A 21,860-nucleotide genomic window follows, 5' to 3' on the forward strand; every position below is an offset into this window, starting at 1 on the left:
CAGCCATCATTAATTTATGACATGTGCTTTTCCTACTGTGACATGTCAAAATGTAAACAAAAGTCTATATGAAAGTGTCCTTCCAAAAGGTATTAGCCAATACTTATTTGCTACTAGGTTATCATATGAACACAATTCATAGGATTTGCAAGGAGACATTCTGATCAGATGCTTGAACCACCTCAACAGATAGCCAAGCTCTTCACCCTTAGCCCAGACACTCTGTGAAGGAAATTTATTTCGACTGCGTGTATCTGTGAGCTTATCTTTTCTGTCACAACTCAAAACTCATGACCTTAACTGGCACTTCGTAAATTAGAGCTTCCCCCTCAGGCTCTGCTCCCTCTTGACCTCAATGCTCTGGCAAGACTGGCGTTGTTGATCCACCTGTCTTGTGAATAAGTTCATTTGGTAAACTAGTCACTAGTGTACCTTTTCCCTAGGGAGTAACATGTCCTCACTCTTGGAGGTGCAAAGAAAAGTCGTACTGTTGAGACAAATATCTCAATAACATATTCCTGGGAAGTACTTGATAAAGCCATTACCCCATGGTGACAAAAAACTGTAGTCTTCTGGTTACGATGCCATTTTACGCACATTTCTGTGAAAACACAGTTCAGTCAGCAAAGAGGTAAAGCACATTTCTCTTTGAAATTAAACAAATTGCTTTTCCCATATTTCCCATTGTGGCCCAGTTTCACTCACACCTGCCAAAAGATTTTATCAAATCACAGCATCAAGTAATATTTCCTTAACAAAACAGAAATAGCATCATTCTACTTTTTCGCAGGAGGTAAAGCTGAAGATGGTGAAAAGATTTTTCCAACAATGAAGGTGTTAACAAGAGCCACGTAACAAAGTGACATTGTGCCGTTGTCACTACACTATTAAGCATTTTCTTAACTGGAGGATTTTGGGGAGTAAAGGTTTTAAAATCTGTCACCCGTCTGATGTGAACATTAAACAGCCAGCTGATACTCTCTCTGTGTGTGGTGTGTCTGCGGGCCACCGAGGTGCGTGACGCTTATACTGAGTGTGTGTGTTAATGCACGATGTGGTCCCTTGTTTCTCACAGACTCTGGCTTCAGTGTTATCTGATTCCCCTGCTGTGTTTGCTCTCAACAGGTTTTTTATCATCCGATTCCCCTGCTGTCCATACTCTCAGTAGGTTTTCATTATCAGATTCCCCTGCTGACTCTCTCTGCACGTCTTACCCTCTCCTCTCTGTTTTCAGGGCCTTTTCTTTTAACGTACAAACCCTGCTGAATGCTACCAAGAGCTCCTCTCCCGTGTGGGTTCATGGTTACCCCTCTTGTCCACTAATAGGGGTGTGCATCTGAGTTAACACAGACCTGTTTTTGTTAGGTTTTCATGGCCAGCTGTGTGAGCTGCATGAAAAATGGGTTGTGTTTTGCATGACATCTTTTTCTTGCTGCTCAACTATTTTTGCACTGAATATCCACTAGTATTCATTTTAACGCTAGTAACTGCACCTCTCATTACCTCTGCCAAGGAGGTTATGTTTTTGGTGCCGTTTGTTTGTTTGTCTGTCAGCAAGATTCTGGAAACATTTTCATTTCCATTAATTTCAATTTCCATTTTCATGAAACTTGGTGGAAAGGTGTAGCATGGGCAAAGGAAGAACCCATTACATTTTGGAGTGCATCCAAATCATGGGGCAGATACACAAATTATTTTTCACTTTTGTTAAAAGGTACAATGTGTAATTCCTGGCTACATGCTCCAAACAAATAGGGGGCAGAATTGCATGATTTACTAATTGCAGCGATGACACTGTTCAATATTGTGTACAGTTAGACATATGTAATAAACCTTGCAATGTCCTCATAAACATAGCAACCTTTCCAAACTTCCAATCTCACCTCATCTCATAACAGTAATGCCAAGTGATTACCACATGGTGAACCAATCGACATTGTTTCAGTTGGTCTACTACTGGGTCCATACAATCTCAATTTACAGTCATCAGTTATTAAAAAATGCCAACTACTAACTAACAGCAGGACAAGAATACGAAAAATTTGACCAAACTGCTGAACTCAGAGATAATGCTATCTTATAATCTTCACATGTGGCGTCGGCCTATAGTTTATATTCTAGCTTGCTTAGCTCGAGATAGGTCAATTGTAACATTAACACAGAGGTTACAATGGGTTCGAATTGTGATCAGTTGTTTTGGCAAAGAAAAAAATCTTTCACAATCCATTTTCTGCTTGGATCACTTGGATTTCGTGTGGGGTATCTTTTTTAAAATACCTAATTTCAACCAGTGTCTATTAACATATATTTGAGGTTACACAATTTTAATGGACACCGCTCAGCCAATCAGTTAGAATTACCTATGATTATGTAATCAGCATGAATAATGTAATGTCAAATTTATATTTTCCCAAGTCAACAAGATTGGTTTTGTCTAATTTCAGCCTAAAACCGAATCTTTGGTCAGACATCTTTATCGTCCACTCTGAAAAATTCTGAAACTGCCGCCCATGAAGCCCTGCCCTGATTCCACTCATCTCTGTACTAAGTGAATTCATCCTTCATGTTCTTAATCTGTAAAGAAACAGGTAGATGATTCTTAGATCAGAAGTCAAAGACAGACTGAAAAAGAGAATAAAATTTGGTTAAAGTTGACTTGACACCTCCTTCTCAATGCTACACCTGAAATTACTTGATGCTTGAATTCTCACAATCCTCCACAACAATTCAATGCCTATCCTCATAAATAAGGTTTAACTGCGAAGTTGGTCGCCAGTGAATGTTAATTTTTACCCATCTGGTTTATTTTAATCTGATTTCCTGTCATATTTGATAAGACAGCCCGTCTCTCTCATGACCTGGATATGATCATGTAAGTCTTCCCATATCTTCTCATATCTATTCTGGGTCGTCGTTATTTCCCGTAGAGTCTGTATGATCTGCCTCCTACTTATTTCTATTCTTGTTTATCATCTTTCACTCTACTGCATATGCTTTTGTCAGTCTGACTGTCTCACTCATTTTTTTCCGTTCACAGCTAACAATCTGTACAGCACATTGTTTTTTAAACCCCCTCGGGCAATATAGGCATGTACTCCCTCTGCTATCTGTTCTGAAACACTGTGGACTTCATAATGATGTTGCTGATACTCATACCTGCTCTGCACTAATCCACCTGCTATCTGTCCTGTTCCTTAGAAGAGTCTGCGCTGGATGTGAGTCCTTCCTTCACGTTACCTTTGTCATCGATTTCATCAAAATCGTTACACAAGTCTTCACTAATACAATGCTTTATTCTTTTGTTTTCAGCTATTTCATCTTTATCAGGGTGGTATGTGATTATGATGGACTTGAATACTCATAGTGGTTTGTACTTCACTGTTTGTTCTCAAAATTAGAAAACTTTTCACATTTAATCTAAAGTCAGTCTTCTTTACTGTTAAGGCTATCTGCAGCCCTGTGTTCAGCATCACCCATGTATAGTAGCTCTTCTTTCTGCACCCGAACTTTGAGCTTTCACCTTTGTGGAAGCGTCAGAGACAAGTAGGAGGCACCAAAAATGTGTAGAAAGTTGTTACTGAATGCATAGCCTCCTTAAAGCTCTTTTGCACCCAGCCCCCCGCTCATTTTTATGTAAATATTTTCCTGCCACACCATTGGATCTATAAGGATGGTTGGTCAGTACACTGCTTTGGTCCAGACTGAAACATCTCGGGAAATATTGGATGTCAGTTTTTAATTATCTAGTGAAATATCTCGACATCTGCCAGATGGATTGGCACAACATTTCAAACAGACATATGGTTTGGCAGAATGTGAAGAACAGGAAAGCCTTATGTTATACCGACTTCGGAGTGTTCACCAATTATTCCAAGAAGATTACCCCCACTGCAGCCTTGTAATCACAAATTTTAAATATGATCTACTTTTGTTGTGTTGCATGTGTGTAGAGTTTTGTTAACAGTTTAGTTAATGAATTACACATTTTGCATTTTTAAATGGCTGAATAAACTCAGTGTTTATAATGGATTTTATTTAGATGTAACTGCCAGCCATAGTGGCTTTGCTGCCATTTTGTATCAGGTTTTTGATGCTACATCTGTAGTTCTTTTCACATTGTGGGAGATTTCATATATCAGAGATTCCAGATACCTCCAACTCAGAATTACAACTAGGCAGTGGAGTAGAAGTACTCAGATTGTTTCCTTAAATAAAAGCAGAAATACAATAGTCTAAAATACTCCATTACAAGTCCTGAATTCAAAAGTTTACTATTACTTACTGCCTGGAAAAATACATCAGTATTATCAGCAAAATGTACCTAAAATATCTAGTGAAATATCTCAATATCTACCAGATGAAGTTCATACAGGCCGAGGCCTATATAAAGAAGTTGAAAATAGCCCCTTGATGCTTAATGCATCACTAATTATAACAATTATATCATAGGCTATATGGGCCATTCTGTTGTGGTGTATTAAGCAGGAAAGCAGGAGTAGGACCCAAATGCAGACACCTGAGGCTGAGCAGGTGCAGTTTGATCATTTTATTAACAAAAGAAGGCTTACAGTAGATTGGCGGGCAAAAGCAACTCTCAGCAGGTAAGCAGTCCAAAACAGAACTATAAGTCCAACGGTGAGCAGGCAAAATCCAAAATCCACAGACAGGGATGGGGGTGGTACAAGAAACCGGGGTGCTGACAGAGATACAACATACTACAATCTAACACTGAACAAAGGAAGGACACAGATTAAATACACTCAGGTTAGGGAGACAGTGAGACACAGGTGAAAGTGATCAAGACACAGGTGAAAACAATCAAAGACAGTAAGCAAAACTAAAAGACACTTGAGAGAAGGAGGCTATTTCAAAATAAAACAGAAAATAACAGAACACAAACCCAAAACCATGACACATTCTGCATGAGTACTTTAAGCGACCCAGTCTCACCCAGTGGGTTTACAAATAACACAGGTTTACACTTTGAAAATGTGTAGGTCAAAGTAAAATTTTGCATGCAGTTGATAGGAGTGTTCCAATAATACCTATTAAGTAGGTTATAGTTTAATGCTAATAGCCTACTTATTTACTTTTACTTAAGTCAGATTTTGATTGCAGGACTTTTAGCCTCCTTGTAACGGAGTATTTTTACACTGTGGTAGTGATACTTTTACTTAAGTAAAATACCTGAGTACTTCTTCCACCACTGGTAATTGTTTCCTTTTTAACAACTTATTCATACCTGAGTGCTTCATGTGAGGATTCATGTGTGTTTGAGTGAGAGAGAGAGCCTGTGCGCATTTCAGTTTGGCTCCAACCACAGAGCTACTGAATGCCTGAGAAAACAAAAGACTGCACAACAGACTTCATTGACCTCTCTCTCTCCCCCCCTACTCTCTCTCACCCCTACTCTCTCCCTCCTCTCTTCCCTCAGCCGGGTTTGAGGATATCTCTCTTGGAGCTGGAGAGGAGAGGTTGGCCGTCTCTCTCTTCCAGCAGCCGCCGGGTTTCTCTGCAGCCTCCCGCCGCTTCATCATGGATCTGCGGACTAAAAGAGTCGCTGGGATTATCGCTCAGGTCGCCCTGCTTCTCTCCAGCTCGTACGGGACAACCGGAGAAGGTGAGCAGGCTGTGCGCTTTTTTTACTTTTCCCGGAGGAGACTGAGCGAGTCCGGGCAGCGCAGACCCGAGAGAGGAGACTTTAAACAGGGCATCATCCCTCTGTCATACCGCCTGGAAAAATACAAGGCTTCTGGTTTCTGGATGCAGTGATATCCAGCTGTCTCATTTACTTATTTTGTTAATTTGGATAGAGGACTGCAGGGATTTTGTACAGGCTGTGGGATTTTGCGCGTCTTGGTTACGCATCAGCGCTCGGTTGTAAAGAAGAAATAAGGAGAGTTATAGTGGTTTGATGTGAATGATCATTTCATTTTCTGTTAAACTGGATCTGTTTTAACAGTGGACGGCGGTCTTGTGGGCACACATTAGGCTGTTTGAAAGCAAGTAGCATTAATTCAAAGGATTTTACCAGGCTAACCACACTCTTCCTTTATTCACTCTGTTTTGTCGCATTTTAATTAGCTGTTTATTTAGAATGATCATATTCTCTAATGGAGAGCTTTGCGTAATGGAAGGATGTTGTTGCTCGTGACAGAAATACTCGCATACGCTTTCTATCTCAGAGCCAAAAGAAACATTTCATTGTCACCCAAACGTGTTAGAAGCCAGTTCATCCACTGTGTGCGTAAAACAACGTTATGACTTTGTTTTCTGGCTAAGTTGGTGCTCAGCGCAGCGTGATGAGCACCCTGGGACTGAACCAAGTTTGTGCTCACATACTCCAGAGAGCAGTGTGAAGGTGTGTGAGAGAAAACGGTAGTAGCCTATGTAGGTTGGAGAGGTTAGCATGGGACAGAGATGTTGCTGGTTGGATTATTTGATCTCTGTGATGGAGAAATGAATGAGAAACTGTCTTTTCTCCTGTCTGTGTTAAGTTATTTCATACCAATATATTATCATGTAAATAGACAGTTTAGCTGAGCTGTGAATGTGCAGGCATGTCTGTTCCCCTGCATGAGGAGGGTAAGAGAGAGAAAGAAATCCAAGCTAAGAGATGGAGAGAATCCGGATGAAGGGAGCATAGAAATAGAGATCAATTGAGATGAATCTCATTGTGTAATGAGACATGCCTGTAATTGCAGCAGATGGCTGTTAAAGTTCTCCGACCCTTCACGATTTTATTCTCCTCTTCCACAACTTTTTTATATACCACCTGATCCTCTCTTTGATTCTTCTTTTCTGTGTTTTATTTAATCTCTTTTGTGTTTTTATTCGCTTCCCTGCCTTTTTTCAGTCAACATTAACCAATGTCTCCCTTTCTGGCTTCCTCTGACTTTTAATCTGCTTCATATCCATCCTTTTAGTCCTCTCTGTGATAGACTCTCTCACACAGCAACGTGCATAGTAATCATTGAGGTCTCATGGTTCTGCAGTTTAATGGAAAGGCAGTCGGCTGTAATGCAGTTATAGTGACATAAGACAGATCTCTTCTTTCACAGTTGGACAGATGAGAAAAGAGGTGATATAAGGAAGATATGCAGTTAGAACAGATCTGTAGCTTTTCATCCTTCACCAAAATATCTGAATTCCTTGGTCTTTTTTCATCAAAGCCATCTCCTTTCTGTCTCTTTTCCTTCTGCTGTTTCTCTCCTTCAGTTGCTTCTCTTCTTTCCAGCTGTTTCTGAATCAGGTATGTTGCTGACTCTCCGTCCTCTTCTTTCCTCCATAATTCCTCCTCTTTACCTTACCCCTCCTGCATTTTTCCTCCTGTTTCTTGGCTACATCTCCTCACTTCTCTCTCTGTAACTTTAATCTCTCCTCCTGCTCCTTTCTTTCTCGCTTCTTCTACAGGTGATTTGATGTTTCTGTCATCAACTACTTCTGCAGCTGTTACGAGACCCAAACCAATGCTAATGCTTCAGTTTCTCCCCTCTGTATCCCTGTCAGGGTGTAAAAACCTCTGAGACAGTATTTAGACCACAATGGACACTAAAACCCTCCACTGAGGCTCAGACTGATGACATTGTTTTAGGGTTTGCAGCTCTTCAAAGCAAGTTTACCCACCACACCTACTGACAAAGTCTTGGATACGTTAAATTAATTTGCAAAACAAATTTAACAATTTCACATTTACAGTAAATGTGCATGTTTTACAGTTTGTTCTCATGCAGTTGTGGTCAGAGAAAAACAGAGGTGGATAACACTGACTGATCAGTACTGCATATTTAATTAAAGGCTGATATTAGCTCAGTTTTCCATTGGTCCTATTTTAGTTGCAATCAGTGGCTCTATCTGTCATTTTTCCTGTTTGGTTTTGGTTTCTCTTTTTCTGCCTTGTCCATTCTCCCACCTTTTCTCTCTCTCTCTCTCTCTCTCTCTCTCTCTCTCTCTCTCTCTCTCTCTCTCTCTCTCCTCTGTCAATCTCTTTGTTTATCTTGCCTGACCTGAGCCAGCAGTACACTCATCATACATGGACCATAAACCACAGCAACATAATAAGTTAAGACTGCGGAGGTGGAGGGATCCCTGCCGCAGGTTTCAGACTGAGCTTGAAGACTGAACCAAAACAGCTGTTGACCGTAAAACCAAACAATGAGCTGAAAGACATTACAACACTCTGTAGAGCTGAGGAAAACTGAAGAATTGGTGACACCTTTCATGTTACACATAGTCATTTGATCCATTATTAATATAGAAATATTGATAATTAGTGCAGCTTTAAAGAGAACTTGGCAATGTACCTTGCATTTTTAGTTGAATTGTTTTGTTTGTTGTTGTTGTATTTTAAAGGTAAGTGGGCACACTTGCAGAGAAAGTCCAGAAACTCATGAGAGCAGAAAACTCTGGCATTTTAAAAGCATTAATGCTAAAATCAGATTTCTCTGTCAGTCCTTCAGCGAAAAAAAGAGCAAGGGCTTCTGTCAATAGTAACAATTTTGCACTTGTTCAAAAATCATACAGTGAGAAATCCCTCGGAAAGGGGCAGAGAGACCAATTTTTTCAAGTCAGAGCTGCAGAAAACAGAGAATCCAATGCAGCCTCAGGGCATGTTGTGCTCTAAATAAAGCATGTCGCTGTCATTATAGATATGGTCCACAAACAAGCCAGCCAGCTTAACTTGTTTGTGTACAGATACACTCTTTTATTGAAAACAACAAATTATCACACAAAGACTGGCTGCTGTGTAAAAACTGCAGCACTAAATGTAGCAGAAGTATAAAGTATAAACTACAATATTTTGAACATCACAGACCTATCAGATCTAATAGAGTATCTCACGGTGGATTGTTAGTTTTCAGTTTTGCTCCTGTAAATTGAGGCTTTAACCTTTGTCAGTCTGCAGAGAGATGTAGGTTGTTTCCCAGCAGCTGAACAGGAAAAGCTCCAGGAAGTTTGACTGCACAGTGAAGAAGCAGACTCCCACAAACTGCCTAATCTTGTAAATAGTATAAAAGTTATTCTTGCAGATGCACAGCTGCACATGAATAACACACACGATCCATAACTTGATGGAGGTTGTATAATACATTTTCCTTCTGTTTGAGAAAGTTTAGGTTCTTGGACAGCTGTTGACCAAAGTGGTTTGATAATGAGTGTAAGGTTGCCAGTTTGAAAGCGAGTACCTCTAATTGAGTTGCTCAGATGTTGGCGGTAGAAAATTGTGTTTCTGTTTGACCAAGACTAAGAGTCTACAGCCATGCTAGCAGCTCTGTAAGGCTGTAATTGGGGACATTGGTGCTTTGAGCTAAATGACAACTTTAGCATGCTAGCATGCTTACAATAACAATGCTAACACGATGATACAGAGCAGGTATAATGTTTACCATGATAACCATCTTAGTTTAGCATGTTAGCATGCTTACATTTGCTAATTTGCACTAAACTCAAAGTACAAATGAAGCTGATAAGTGGACAAATAAATTTTTTTTCCTTACAATGGCGTTAGATGAAAAGTCATAGGATCATTAAAGTTATTACAGTTCATCCCTAGGGAGACGTGAATGTGTGTACCAGATTTCATGGAAATCCGTCCAATAGTTGTTGAGAGATTTTACTAAAAACCACAAATGTCAACCTCATGGTGGCATTAGAGGAAAAGTCAGGGGATCACCAAAGTCAGCAGGATTCATCTTCTGGGGATTTACATGATTTCATAGCAATCCATCTATTAGCTGTTGAGATATTTCAGTCTGGACCAAAGTGGTCAGAAAGGCTGACAGAGCCAGCATGGCTAGAAATGTGAATGTGTGCCACTGATGCAAAATGAAGCTGAAGAACAGCACACTTTTTGCTGACCTTTGAATGTAATTCTACATTAATTAGTGGATTATTTAATTAGTTTTGCTGTATTATTAGTCTGTGGTTTTCTCTGCTGCCTTCAGAAATCCTCCTGATTCTTGCACTAGCTCTGCTTCTGGATCATTCAGCAGTGTCTCAAAGCAGAAATTCAGTGCATGTCAAGCTTGGTTATGTTATTCCTCTTGTTGTTAATTGTTAACTGTACCATGTAACTATACATGAAGGCCAATGTTGTGCTCATATGCAAAGTTTAATATCAGCTTTTGGGGGGGGGGGCTATTATTGATTGACAGGGCTGGATTTCACCATGGCTGTTGTGCACGTGCACTATGTTGCATGTTTCTTGGCAATCCCCAGAGAACAAATCTGAACTTGTACCATATTATGGATTTTTATGGTGAGAGAGTGACTCTTTTTGTGATGCAAGCTCCTGTTTTATAGCTGCAATGCAACAATGTTTTTGAAAAGGCAATTTGTGTTCTCTTGCTATTTTTCAACATCATTGCTATTGCTGTTACTATGCTGTGATGTGTTCATGTCAGTGTTTATATAAACCGTAAGACATCCCTTTATTATTATAAGAGCATGCTTTTGACAAACAGAGACAGACATGGACACACATGCTCACGGACCCAAACCAATCCTCAGTTCCTCACAGTTTTAAAGAGGTACTCCAGCAATTTAGTATTACACTTCCATAAAGCTGAGGGAGGCACAAGAGACAGATAAGAAAAAGAAAAATCAAAGCAGCAGAATATAATAACAGTAATAATAATAATGATAATAATAAACTTTATTTGTATAGCACCTTTCATACAAGAAATGCAGCTCGAAGTGCTTTACAACAAAGAAAATTACATGCACGAGTGCTTCCCATGAAAGACATAGAATGAACATAAAAACAGGGATAGAATGCCATAATTAATGGAAAATAAGATGGGAAATAAAACCCAGTTGATAATAATAGTAAAAATAAAATTAAAATAAAGATAAAAATAGAATACATAGAATGCATGTGGAAGATTTAAAATAAAACCCACTAAATAATTATAATAATAAAAATAATGTTAAAATGTAAAATATAGCATTTTAAAAGTTAGTGCAGAGTTTACGGCTTGTATCAGGAAAGTCACAGCTAATTAAAGGCTAAAGTGAAGAGATAAGTTTTTAGCTTGCTTTAAAAAAATATTTAATAACTTTATTTGTATAGCATATCTCATGCAAAGATGCAGGCCAAAGTGCTTCACAAGACATAATCTATCCTAACTTTAAGTCCGTAATATGGGTAAAGCTCCAAAACCACTGTTTGCTACATTTCCCATAATGCAACGCAAACTATCTTTGGTTTGGCCTTCCCTGCCTGGTAAACACCAACACCTTTCAAACTCCACACCTAAAGTTTGTGACTCTGGATTTCTGGTCATAATGTGCAGTCTCAAGCCAAATCCGACATAACCCCGATGACATCATCTGGGTTTTTTTCTCAGACTCTGGAAAGCTCTCTCCAGAGCCACCAAAGAAATTATACAACTGTTTAAAGGAAGTTGAGTAATGCTCCTCATGACGCGTAAACTGAATTTCACGTGAGTGTCCTTTTAAGATGATATCAAGCTGTAGAAGTCCATTGCCTCTGTGTTGAACATGGTACAAACCAAACTGGTCTGTTTGTGTGTTTATGTGCGTGTACGTGTGTGTTCTAGCAAGTGGGTTGATGTGTACGTGTAATAAATTCATGTATGTTACTCTTCCCACTGTAGATTTAAATTAATTGGATTGGCCCTGGGTGTTTTAAGCAAACATGCGGTTAAAGTTTATGTAAGCAAATTAATATGAAGATGTAGCTGCCTTGAGTGAAAGAGACAGATCCGACCTGCTGCTGAACACAGTAATGTTTCTCTGTGGAGGAAAGGACTCTTCCTCCTGCTACAGTACATCCTCAGGCTGAGGCTGTAAATTAGAAAGTTGCAGTGGAAATGGTTGCTTAAGTGCAGTAGTGATCAGATAGCAGAGGATGTAATGTACATTAAAGCTCCTCAGTGTGTATTTACACAGGACGATTAGAGGAAGATCAAAAGATGAGCCTGGCTGTTTGTAAAAAGGGAATAAAAACTGATGTCAAATTCAGTTACAATTAAAATCATGAATAAAAGTTACGATAAAAAATATAGACCATAGTAATAAAAGGACATGTAAAGTAACAGAGGTATACAAAAGAGACTTAATGCAAAGTATGTGCCATTTGAAAATATAGGTGTCACTATTGTAGCCACACAAATATGTAATTATTATAATTTTTGCTTACTACTTATAACATATATGCAGATTTTAGAATGAAGACACATTATTTAAGATCATTTTTCAACATGCCTGGTTAAATAAGGGTTACAAATCAGATACAGTATGAAATCACAGTATGTAACACAAGGAATTTAGGATGGATCAATAGCTAAAAGGTGAGGGATCAATGACAAACAAGCCAGGCATATTATAATATTTCTAAATGCAAATTACTATTGAGGGATGAGATCAAAAGAGCAGGATTGACAGATGAAGGGAAAGAGTGATGAACAGAAAATATGATATAGAACACCATGTTACATTAGTATCCACAGACAACAGCTAGATTACAGGACTTACTGCCTCAAAGGAAATTATTTTGGAAGAAGGGAGATGTCTGGCATTTAAACGCCATAGCCAAAAGAAAAAAGGACCTACAGCTGGCTCAAACCAATATGTTGCCCTTCAGCCGTTTATTCCCGAGAGAGCCCACCCATTGTTCATCATTCACTTAATAACCGTCCATGACTTCTCTCCACACGTCATTTGTTTCTGTGCTCTGCCAGTGCCAGGGGCAAGGTCTCTCTGAAGCTGTTTATCAAAGTGAATTGACGGAGCTAAACTACGTCCTGAGAGGTTATGATGTTTGTGTTTCTACCTTCACAATAATTCAGCATCTGTGTGGCATGTACCACTTGTTTCACTGCTTAATGATGGGGGGGGTCATTACCTGCAGTAATATTAACATTGATATTCATATGTTTATGTTGAAGTGACAAAGCCGCTGTAGTAATTATTACGGGAGCAAAGGAGGAAGTCAGGTGACTTTGCTATAGAGTGACAGTCGGCTTATGGAGGTGGTCCGGGTGGATGGACTGGTCAACAAAACATCAAACTTTAGCACGGGAGAGTGCTGTTTGTTTCCCGTTTTCAACCAGCAGTCGTTGTTTTTATAAAAAGCATATTCATATATTCATATAAAAAGACAGATATGACTCCTTCCTCTTCATCTTCAGATCATGTTCTGGGCAAAGTTGAGAGCAAAACGGGGTCACAGTACAATCAATACATGGACCAGCTTTGATCACACACAGCCTATCACTTATTCATATAATGTTATCTTTTCTAGTACAGTCTGCAGTGGCAAAAATTAAATGTTTTTTGTCTTGTAAGTCATTAATCATATTACTCATCATCCACACAAAAAGGATAGATGACTGCACTTGCTATCCCAACCGTCATCTTCAGGTATACTCTCTGTCTTGCACTTTCCTTCTCTCTCTCACTCAGCCTCATCAATCTTCCTTGAGGTTTTTATCTCCCCTCTGAGCTGATTTAGAGCCATAATCATAGCCTAATGACAGATAATCTCAAGAACACTAAATGACTTTAATCCTAACCTAATGACAGATAATACCACTACACTCCTACTGTGTGTGTGTATGCTGATTTGCATTTTAACTCTCTGGTGGCTTTCACCGGTTCCTCTTTCACAGGATTCCCTGCTGTCCTCCGGGAGAGAAGTTTTAAACCTAAATCTGTTATTAGTAGTTAGTTTATTTTCTGCCTGCATAGAGAAAGAAATGCGTCCTGTCCTGCCTCAAAGTCAGCTGTTCAGTTTGAAAAGCTGTTTGGGAGTCAGATGTTTTGTCAGGTGAAACAGACTGTTGGGAAAGTCAAGGTGAAATTCATTCATATTCAGACAGGTTCTACATTTTTTTGCTGCCTGTCCTCCAATCGTCCTGTGATCATGCTACAAAGAGGCACAACAGGCAGGTGATCATGATTTCTTTGTCTTTAATTGGGCACTAGTGATTTTTTTTGTTAATTACATCAAATTAAAGACAGCAAGATTTGGTTATTTCCATTTGAAGCTGAAGGGAGTTATTGAGATGCTGAAGGCTGAATGGCAAACTCAGGGGTTATTATAGACCCAATGAAGGCTATTGGTTGGTTATTTAAGATGTGGAGACTCCAAGGGAATATTAGGGATGCTTGATTAAATTTCATGAAGTATCCCTCATTTGTTCCAGGATTAATCTGGTAAAGGAAATACTGAGGATGGTGCAAATTCAGCAACCTATTTGGCACTGCCCTGTCTCGTATGAATTTATTGCTTTTCAGTGAGCTGGTTGTTTGCACTGAGAAGAACATAAACCTGTGAATGTAGACTATTGGCTGTGAATATGGTGAAATGTAAATCTGTAAACGGTCCTTATGATTCATGAGAGGGCAGCATCAGTGAGAGCTAAGATGAGGAAAAAGGAAAGTAGCTGAGGATAAATCCCCTTCATATTTCTTCTTTAGTGTCATTTATGGAAATGTGTGCAGGCAAAGTGGAGCCATGAATGGGATCTGATGAAGTCAAGGGTACAGAATGAACGTGGAGCCACCAGTCATGAATCTGGATTTATTAACCCACGAACAGCTAGTTAAGTGAGGAGCTGACACAGGACTGCAGTCCATCCATTTCATATTAGGACCTGCTGGACTGCTGTATTTGTTCAAGGCTGTCCCCAGAAGAAGTCTGGCTCCCCAAAAATGAAGCCATTCATCATGTGTGACTGTCATAATCTCAGATGACTTGTTGTCGTTTTGAATTCTGGGTCCGCTTCCATCTGCAGAGGTCATGATACTCTGTCACTCAGATGTTGAGGGACGATGTTGAGGGGCACATTCCCCAGCATTTCTTCTCTGTGGTTGTTTTCCCAGTTTCAGGTGTAAGTTTTTAAAAAGTGTTTTCAGGAAAAGAAATGTGCATCTGAGCAGAATTAAGTAAGTGCTGAGTTGAGACTTGTTTGCAATTGTGAACAAAAAAACATTCTGACATTGCTGAAAAGCTAGAATAACTTATGCAGCTGTTAATAACAAAGAAAGTGAAAGCATGGACGAAATCAAAATTTTATTTGTGAGTGACTGATCGATAGCTCACCACTATAGCATTATTCAACCCTATTGTCAAGAACTTCAATTCTGCAATAGTGATTATTCTTTTGAGAATTTGTCCGTCTACTGGTACACTCCCAGTGATTACCTAGTAGCTACTTGTCAGCTTCTTAGTGTACTTTACTTGAAGTGACAAGCGACAGTAAAGTAAGTAGTAACTAATATGTACATAAATAGCTGTAAATAATAAAGGTAAATAAAGTATATTTGTAATGGCCACAATAGCTGCCATTTTCTTTTGCGCTGCTTTTTCCTGTTTTGCTTTCTCCCAGGGAGTTAGGTTTAGTAAATGTCTTTTTGTTTGTTGGTTTGTTTCACCTTCAGTTAGTCAGCACTTTGAGGAGATAGATTATTTTGTTTGTTGTTTTGGCCTTGGTTCACCCTGAAATATATTGCTTCAGTTTACTGTCACACTTTCACCTTTTTGTAGTAATAAATTATTTTAAATCCAGTGTTCAGACTTTGGTTTGGGTTTAACTTTTATGTTGCGCTCTTAACCCCCGTAGGTGGGGCTATAACAAGCAGTCTGTTTCATCATTATCAGTTATATTGCTCAAGATTCATAGCTGTTCATTAGCATTAAATTAATCAATTGTGTCTTATTCATTCATTGGTAAATACTCAGGATGTTGTGGGTCTTACTGTTTAGTGTTTCTGATAAAACAATGATTATTTTGCGAGAATTTAACAATTACTCTTCATAACAACTGTACCTGTGGGTCCAATGAAAGAACTCCTCTATGCAAAATATATATTTGGCTACAGAGGCTACTGAAACAGCAAACCTAGACTTTGGGTGGGACTCTGCTTTCCAGAGTCAGAACAAAACATGGTGAAGCTGCATTGTTACTATGCTGTCCACTGCCAGAAGATCTCAGATTTGCATCAATTGTAACTACTTTTAAAAACAGGCTAAAGACTTTTATGTTCATTACTGCCTTTTAATTGAAACTGCACTCTCTGTTAGATTTGCACTAAAAAACCTCTGTGTCTCTCTCTTTCTTACCTGTGTCTTTTTTAATGTCATTATGCAAAGCACCTTGAGTTGCCTCTGTGGATGAAATGTGCTATATAAATACACTTGCCTTGCCTATGTATCTCGTCCTACATTATATCACAGACGTTTGCTGATATGCTGTGGTGTCCTATTGGCCACTGTCATAAGTTATGTTAAGCCTCCACAACCAGCAAACTGCTGCTATGCTTTTGGCATTGCCTTTACTCTCACTTGAGCCTCCTAAAAAGGATGAAATACAGGCTCTATTTCAAGCCACAGAGAGAGAGACAGGTGGTGCCGCCGAGCTCTGGAGACACAGACTGCTGTGGGAATTTTAATGTCACATTTTCATATGGTCTCCCCACTTCCTTTGAATAATAAGTTTCACCTTGAAAATTTGTGGCTCCTTAATATGTTACTTATGTGCATTATTACATTATTTTGCAAGGCTAATTGGCTAATATCTGTCTTCAGCATTAGTGCATCTATATAACTTACAGTTCTCACATTCCAGGCTCTAATGTGTCCCCGTAACACATTAAAATAGATGCTGATCACAGCTTAATGCTGTCACTGCTGTGTATTTTTTATGAAGTCAGTACTGCGTGACCACAGCTCTGCAGCGACTGCTGATGAGAAGAAGCAGGGCCAGTCAGTTTGTATTAGAGAGGAGGACAGAGCTGAGTCAGTGGCCATTAAAGACGGAAGCGTAAGGCTGAATTTCAACACAACAAGACAGAGCTTAATCAGGGTTAAGCACGTTGAGGTAAAACCGAGGAGGAAGAGGGGATGCAGGATAGGGGAGGAAGAGCAATGAAAAGTCTGAGAGGATAAACTTTAGGGGTCAGAGTCTTCAGGCTGTTTGGTAGTAGTATTCCCTCTGTGTTTCTCACAACTGCAGTGGCATTTTCTACTGGCTTTCCCATTTTATCCCTCACTGACTTTGCTGTATGTGTGTACGGGCCACCATCTGCTTTCTGGATGCACCACCTCACATCTTTGAGATGATTTGACTTCATAAGACGAAGCAGGAGGCTGGAGGAGGAGGAGGAGGATGATCGGGAGGACAGCCGGTAAGAAGGATAGTGAGGAGAGAGGGAGAAGGAAAGAGATAAGGGTGGGGAAAGCTGGAAAAGGATAAATGTGAGGTTAGTAGGAACAGTAGACGTGTCAATAGAGGTGAAGGGAGAAACAAGGAGTGTGAAGAAGCTACTGGAGGGATGAAGAGATAGTTTTGCTCAGAGAGATTAGCAGTTTCTTCCTGTCTGTTTCCCTGCAGTGATATTCTCAACTGATGCTACATTTCCACCCCCCCCACTGGCTGGAGTGTGTGTGTGTGCATTTATGTGTGTGTTTTCATGTTCAGCTCTCAGTTTTTCAGAGCACTGCAAGTTGTGGGTTTTTGCAGGACTGCACTAGTATTAATATTAATGCCTGGCCTAGAAAAAAACGATTCTAGTGATATTTGGAATTTGAAGAAGGAATTTCCTCTGTCACTCTGTGTTCCTCACATGCTGCTCTCAGTCAGTTAAACAAGGATTGAATCTGATTATTAAAGTAAAGGCTACACTTACGAAGGATATTTGTCCTTTCCACTTTATTTGCAGTGATGATGAGGTACCAGAGTAATGGCAATTATAGCATAAGAAAAGTACCTATGACTTATGATAAGTCAAGGTTTTTTTATTATTCAACAAAAGCCGTATTAATGTAAATCGGACCTTTATTGACTACAAACCTGTTTGTTGGCTGTTTTATACAAGTGTCCCAGTAAGTCATGACAAATGTGACAGTGAAGGAGCATGCACAATACCAGGACCCTAAAACTGAAGTAGCTAAATGTAATTCAGCCATCATTAATTTGATTATTTACATCTGTGCTTTTTCTACTGTGACAGGTCAAAATGTCTTCCATGAAAAACGCATATGATACTTACTAAGCTTTGGTTTACAAGGCTACAGAAAGAATCGCTGTAGGCTACATTATTGCTTAACTCAGCTACATTATGACATGGCTATAGTATGATTCATTGATCAATCATATATCTCTTGAATTATGCCTGTAGTTTAATGGAAACAATTATTTGCATGAGACTGAAGAGAGAGTTATATCATATGGTTATTTCATCTGCTACTGATGCTTTGAGGGTCAGAAGACATTATGTCCCATTCAGTACAGTACATTAAGTTATTACATTGGGGAATAATGCAGTGATTAGAGGTCCATAATAACCACACTCTCTACCTGACCCTTAACCCCCCTCTAGTAAATGCAAGTAAAAAGATAATGTTTCTACAGGGATTTATTCTGTATCAGTTATCATCATAAACATCATAAAACGGTCTGGAAAAACAATTGCAACTCATGTGAACAGATGTACTGTAACTGGACCATGAGGAGCAGTCTGATGCTGCTCCTCAGGGAGCAGAGAGTAGATGCAGGAGGTTTTCAGGTCCTGACCGGTCATATCTCAACAGTGTGATAGATTTTATCCTAGTGTACCAAGCAACAAAATTTTTTTTCTGTGAAGTGCATTTCTGTGAAGTGCAACACAGAGATAAAACACCTCAAGCTTCAGCAAAAGATTCAATTTAAGGCAGGCAGACAACAAATGTGTGTAATACTGGTCTGGAGCAAAGCCACATATAATCCTCTGCTCCATAACCAGCACCATCACCAGCATCTTTCTGACAGGAAGTGGAGAGTCTCTTTGGTGTGAAGCGTGTGGTTCATCAGTTATCTGCTGTAAACGTTGTGTTGTTCTCCTTTTTATTCCTGCGAGCTGAAAGGCCTCCTGTGTGTCTTCATCCTGGTCGATTCAAGATTATCAAATAGCAAAAGTTTTACTATTCATGCAACAGGCAACTATGATCTTTTTGAACAAAAGTTTCTATTCCATCAGACTTTTCAAGATCAATCTGTTCAGAAGGATGTGAACAACAAGCTGTGACAGGAGATATTCACCACCATATCCTACATTTCTGAGTGGTGCCCTAATTGGAGTCTGTCAGGGTCAGCTACACCCAATTACACTGTCCTGTGAAAGTTAAGTAGTACAGAGTAAAAGTTCTGCGTCAACGCTTTTCTCCACAACTTTGGTAAAGGTCAGAAACTCTTCTCTTAGTTAGTTAAAAGAATCTTGGTAGCCTTTGTGTTTCCAGCCTCGGGAAAGCTGAGCACTGAGTGTTTGAGAGGCAGGAGAAGATGGAGAACATCGCATTATCTGCAGAGAAGTTTTTTTAAAGAGCACTAATCTTCTGTCCCCTAAAGGAGAATGGCAGATGCTGTGACTGCAGCTCCTGTTGTGGTTTAGTGAAGGTGTAAAGAGGCACACAGGCACGAAAAGACAGAGAAAGTGAGAGCTCCATTCTCCACTACATCCTGTGGAGCTTTTATAAAACTCTTCTGCAGCACCAGCAGTAGATACTGTGCTGTATGTGCAGAGGTTTTGTGTCTCTTTAGCAGTGCTGGGAAGCAATGTGATTACTTTTTTCTGTAACAAAAAGTATAAGGTTGATGCTGAGACAAGGTTGTTTTCTATACGTTAAATACAGAAGATGTGATGTGTAGTTGGCAGATTTGGGTGTAAAATGTATGAGTTTTCGAATGTAATGTCATTTACTATCATGTGTGACTTCCTCACTGCATTGACGCTGTCTGAGAAAAACACAGCATTTCATTATGAAAATAGGAGATAGGACAACGTTGTTACAACTGCAAAACATCTGGGAGGAGTATCAGGTGGAAGGATGGGTGTTTACACTGACTTAGACACTGGATACCAGGGTTTGTATTTGTCTATCAACAGTAAACACTGGTTTCTTTTAACCGTGAGCACAATCTTTGCAGAAATACATTACCCGTAGAGGAGACCAATTGCAACAAGTCCTCACTTGTTGCACTGTCTATCTCAAAGTAAAAACATTACCCTTGGATCAGTAGATTGCACAGGAAAAAAGGTTTGTAATATGCTGTTCTGGCATCAGTATTTTCTACATTATAACCCTCATTATATCCCTCAGCTGAAGCAGTGCTGTTACTTTTACCATTTTATGAGTCCCTTGTGTCCCATTCAATTTAAAGTCTCACTTTTGAAGTAAATTAATTTTGCCAAGCTGCCTGGATGATGTGAGTATTATGTGTTTTTTGCCTGAATGAGAGAAGAAAATTACCTTTTTTTCTATGGAGATGTGTGTTGTTTTCAATTAAGACGCAAATATATTCAAATCACTTACTTACTGCAGCTGGTGGATTAGTAGATATTTTATTATACATATCTCCCCCTGGAGCCATTAGTACGAGTGATGTAGCCTGCAGCATTCCCTCTAAATCTGCATAATTCTGGTGTTATGAATGACAGTGAATGAACTGAATGCTGGTGAAAGTCGTGTTTCTCAGCAGCTTGTTTCGACTCTTTCATGTTGTTTATGTGGGTTAAACCTGGCAGTTTAAAGATGAAGAGATTTTAAATGCTGCCCTGATGTTGCTTGTCGCTGTTTTGATCATTTCATTTGGTTGATGTCTGTCTCCCACACAGCCACCCACATCGCTGCTCAGTGTGACGAACCTCAATGAAGATGATGATTGTTCTATCCTTTCAAAGGCAGCAGTAGATTAGGATGCTGTTTGCATGGGCTGCTCACTGTATATATGCATTAATGTGCATTTATGAACCATGTGATACTGAAAGATCTTTTGACACCAAAGAGAAAAGCTTTTAGTAGACCTTGTCTGTCTATATAGCTGGGTTTCAACTGCAGAAAAATCCCCTTCTTTTATGTTTCAGTTCATGTAGGTTTCAGTGCAGAGCCACATGAAGCCCACTCACCTTCAGCTCTCTGTGCAGAGTTTACAGTGCGTTTCGATCATTTCGATCATATTTTGTTATTTCTCAATTCAAGTTCTTTGCCTTTCCTGCTCAAATTGCAGCAAAAATCAGCAAGTCAGACTGTTTTTGATATTTGTCTGTTTCTGTTGTTGTACAGGAAAATGCAAATGCTAGCGACTACAATCAAAGCCTAACTGTCCTCCAATGTGTTGTCCTTTGTATTTAAAATAGTTTTTATGTGTGGGGTTACTAGTCTTTGTACATTTCTGAAGTCTTATGGTCTGTTCCCAGCATAAGTGTAAATAATATGAAATTAATACAGATGATTCATGTTTAGAATTCAGTATCCTAAAATATGTCAAATCATTCCTCTAGTGTATATATGTTAGAATAAAATTAGATTAAAATAGAAATAAATTACTTGGTGAGGTCTTTGCAGCTGCAGTTTCGTGTAGATGGTAGGTGCCATATGCTGGTGTGAAGCCTGATCAGATTCTCTCGTCCTGTGCTATTAATTATGTGTCAAAGCAATGCTAATTAAACTAGGAGAGGAGAGTTCCTGCCATGTCCTTACCTTCAGGGTATTAGTTAGTACAGTACGCTGCTCTGCATTTCAATTAATCAATTAACAAGTAGGACCACAGGCAGCTTTAGAACAGATAGGCTACTGGCTCCTGTTGAATAATTCAGCAGTTTTAATCAGCTTGTTCTATCTATCACAGCCAGAATATAAAGCTAACATGCTGTTTAAATTCAATTATTTTAAAGAAAGTACAACTGTTGTTTTTGGTTTACAGTTTATCTTTACAGCTGATGCATGTTATCACAGATTCTTTAATGAGATCAATCATTTTGTTTTTCTCATTTGCTTCAGTCTAGTAACCACCATAGTGAGAGCACAGTCTTTCATTTAGTTAGGTGAGCCATTAGCGCTGTGTGTCAATCATTTA

At 39.2% G+C, this 21,860-nt stretch overlaps 1 protein-coding gene across 2 annotated transcripts in view; it reads left to right on the forward strand.

Annotated features, from left to right (window-relative positions):
* Positions 1-5,370: 5,370 nt before the first annotated feature.
* LOC122887152 (contactin-associated protein-like 4) overlaps positions 5,371-21,860 on the forward strand; it is a 95,964-nt gene continuing 79,474 nt past the window's right edge. The window contains exon 1 of one of the 2 annotated variants that reach the window (XM_044220100.1): positions 5,371-5,620. In XM_044220100.1, coding sequence (XP_044076035.1) covers positions 5,536-5,620 — 85 coding nt within the window. In that variant the 5' untranslated portion in view covers positions 5,371-5,535. The remainder of the gene's footprint in view (positions 5,621-21,860) is intronic. The other variant, XM_044220099.1, reaches the window with a different exon arrangement.

Source organism: Siniperca chuatsi, linkage group LG13 (genome assembly GCF_020085105.1).
Source record: "Siniperca chuatsi isolate FFG_IHB_CAS linkage group LG13, ASM2008510v1, whole genome shotgun sequence".
NCBI lineage: Eukaryota > Metazoa > Chordata > Actinopteri > Centrarchiformes > Sinipercidae > Siniperca > Siniperca chuatsi.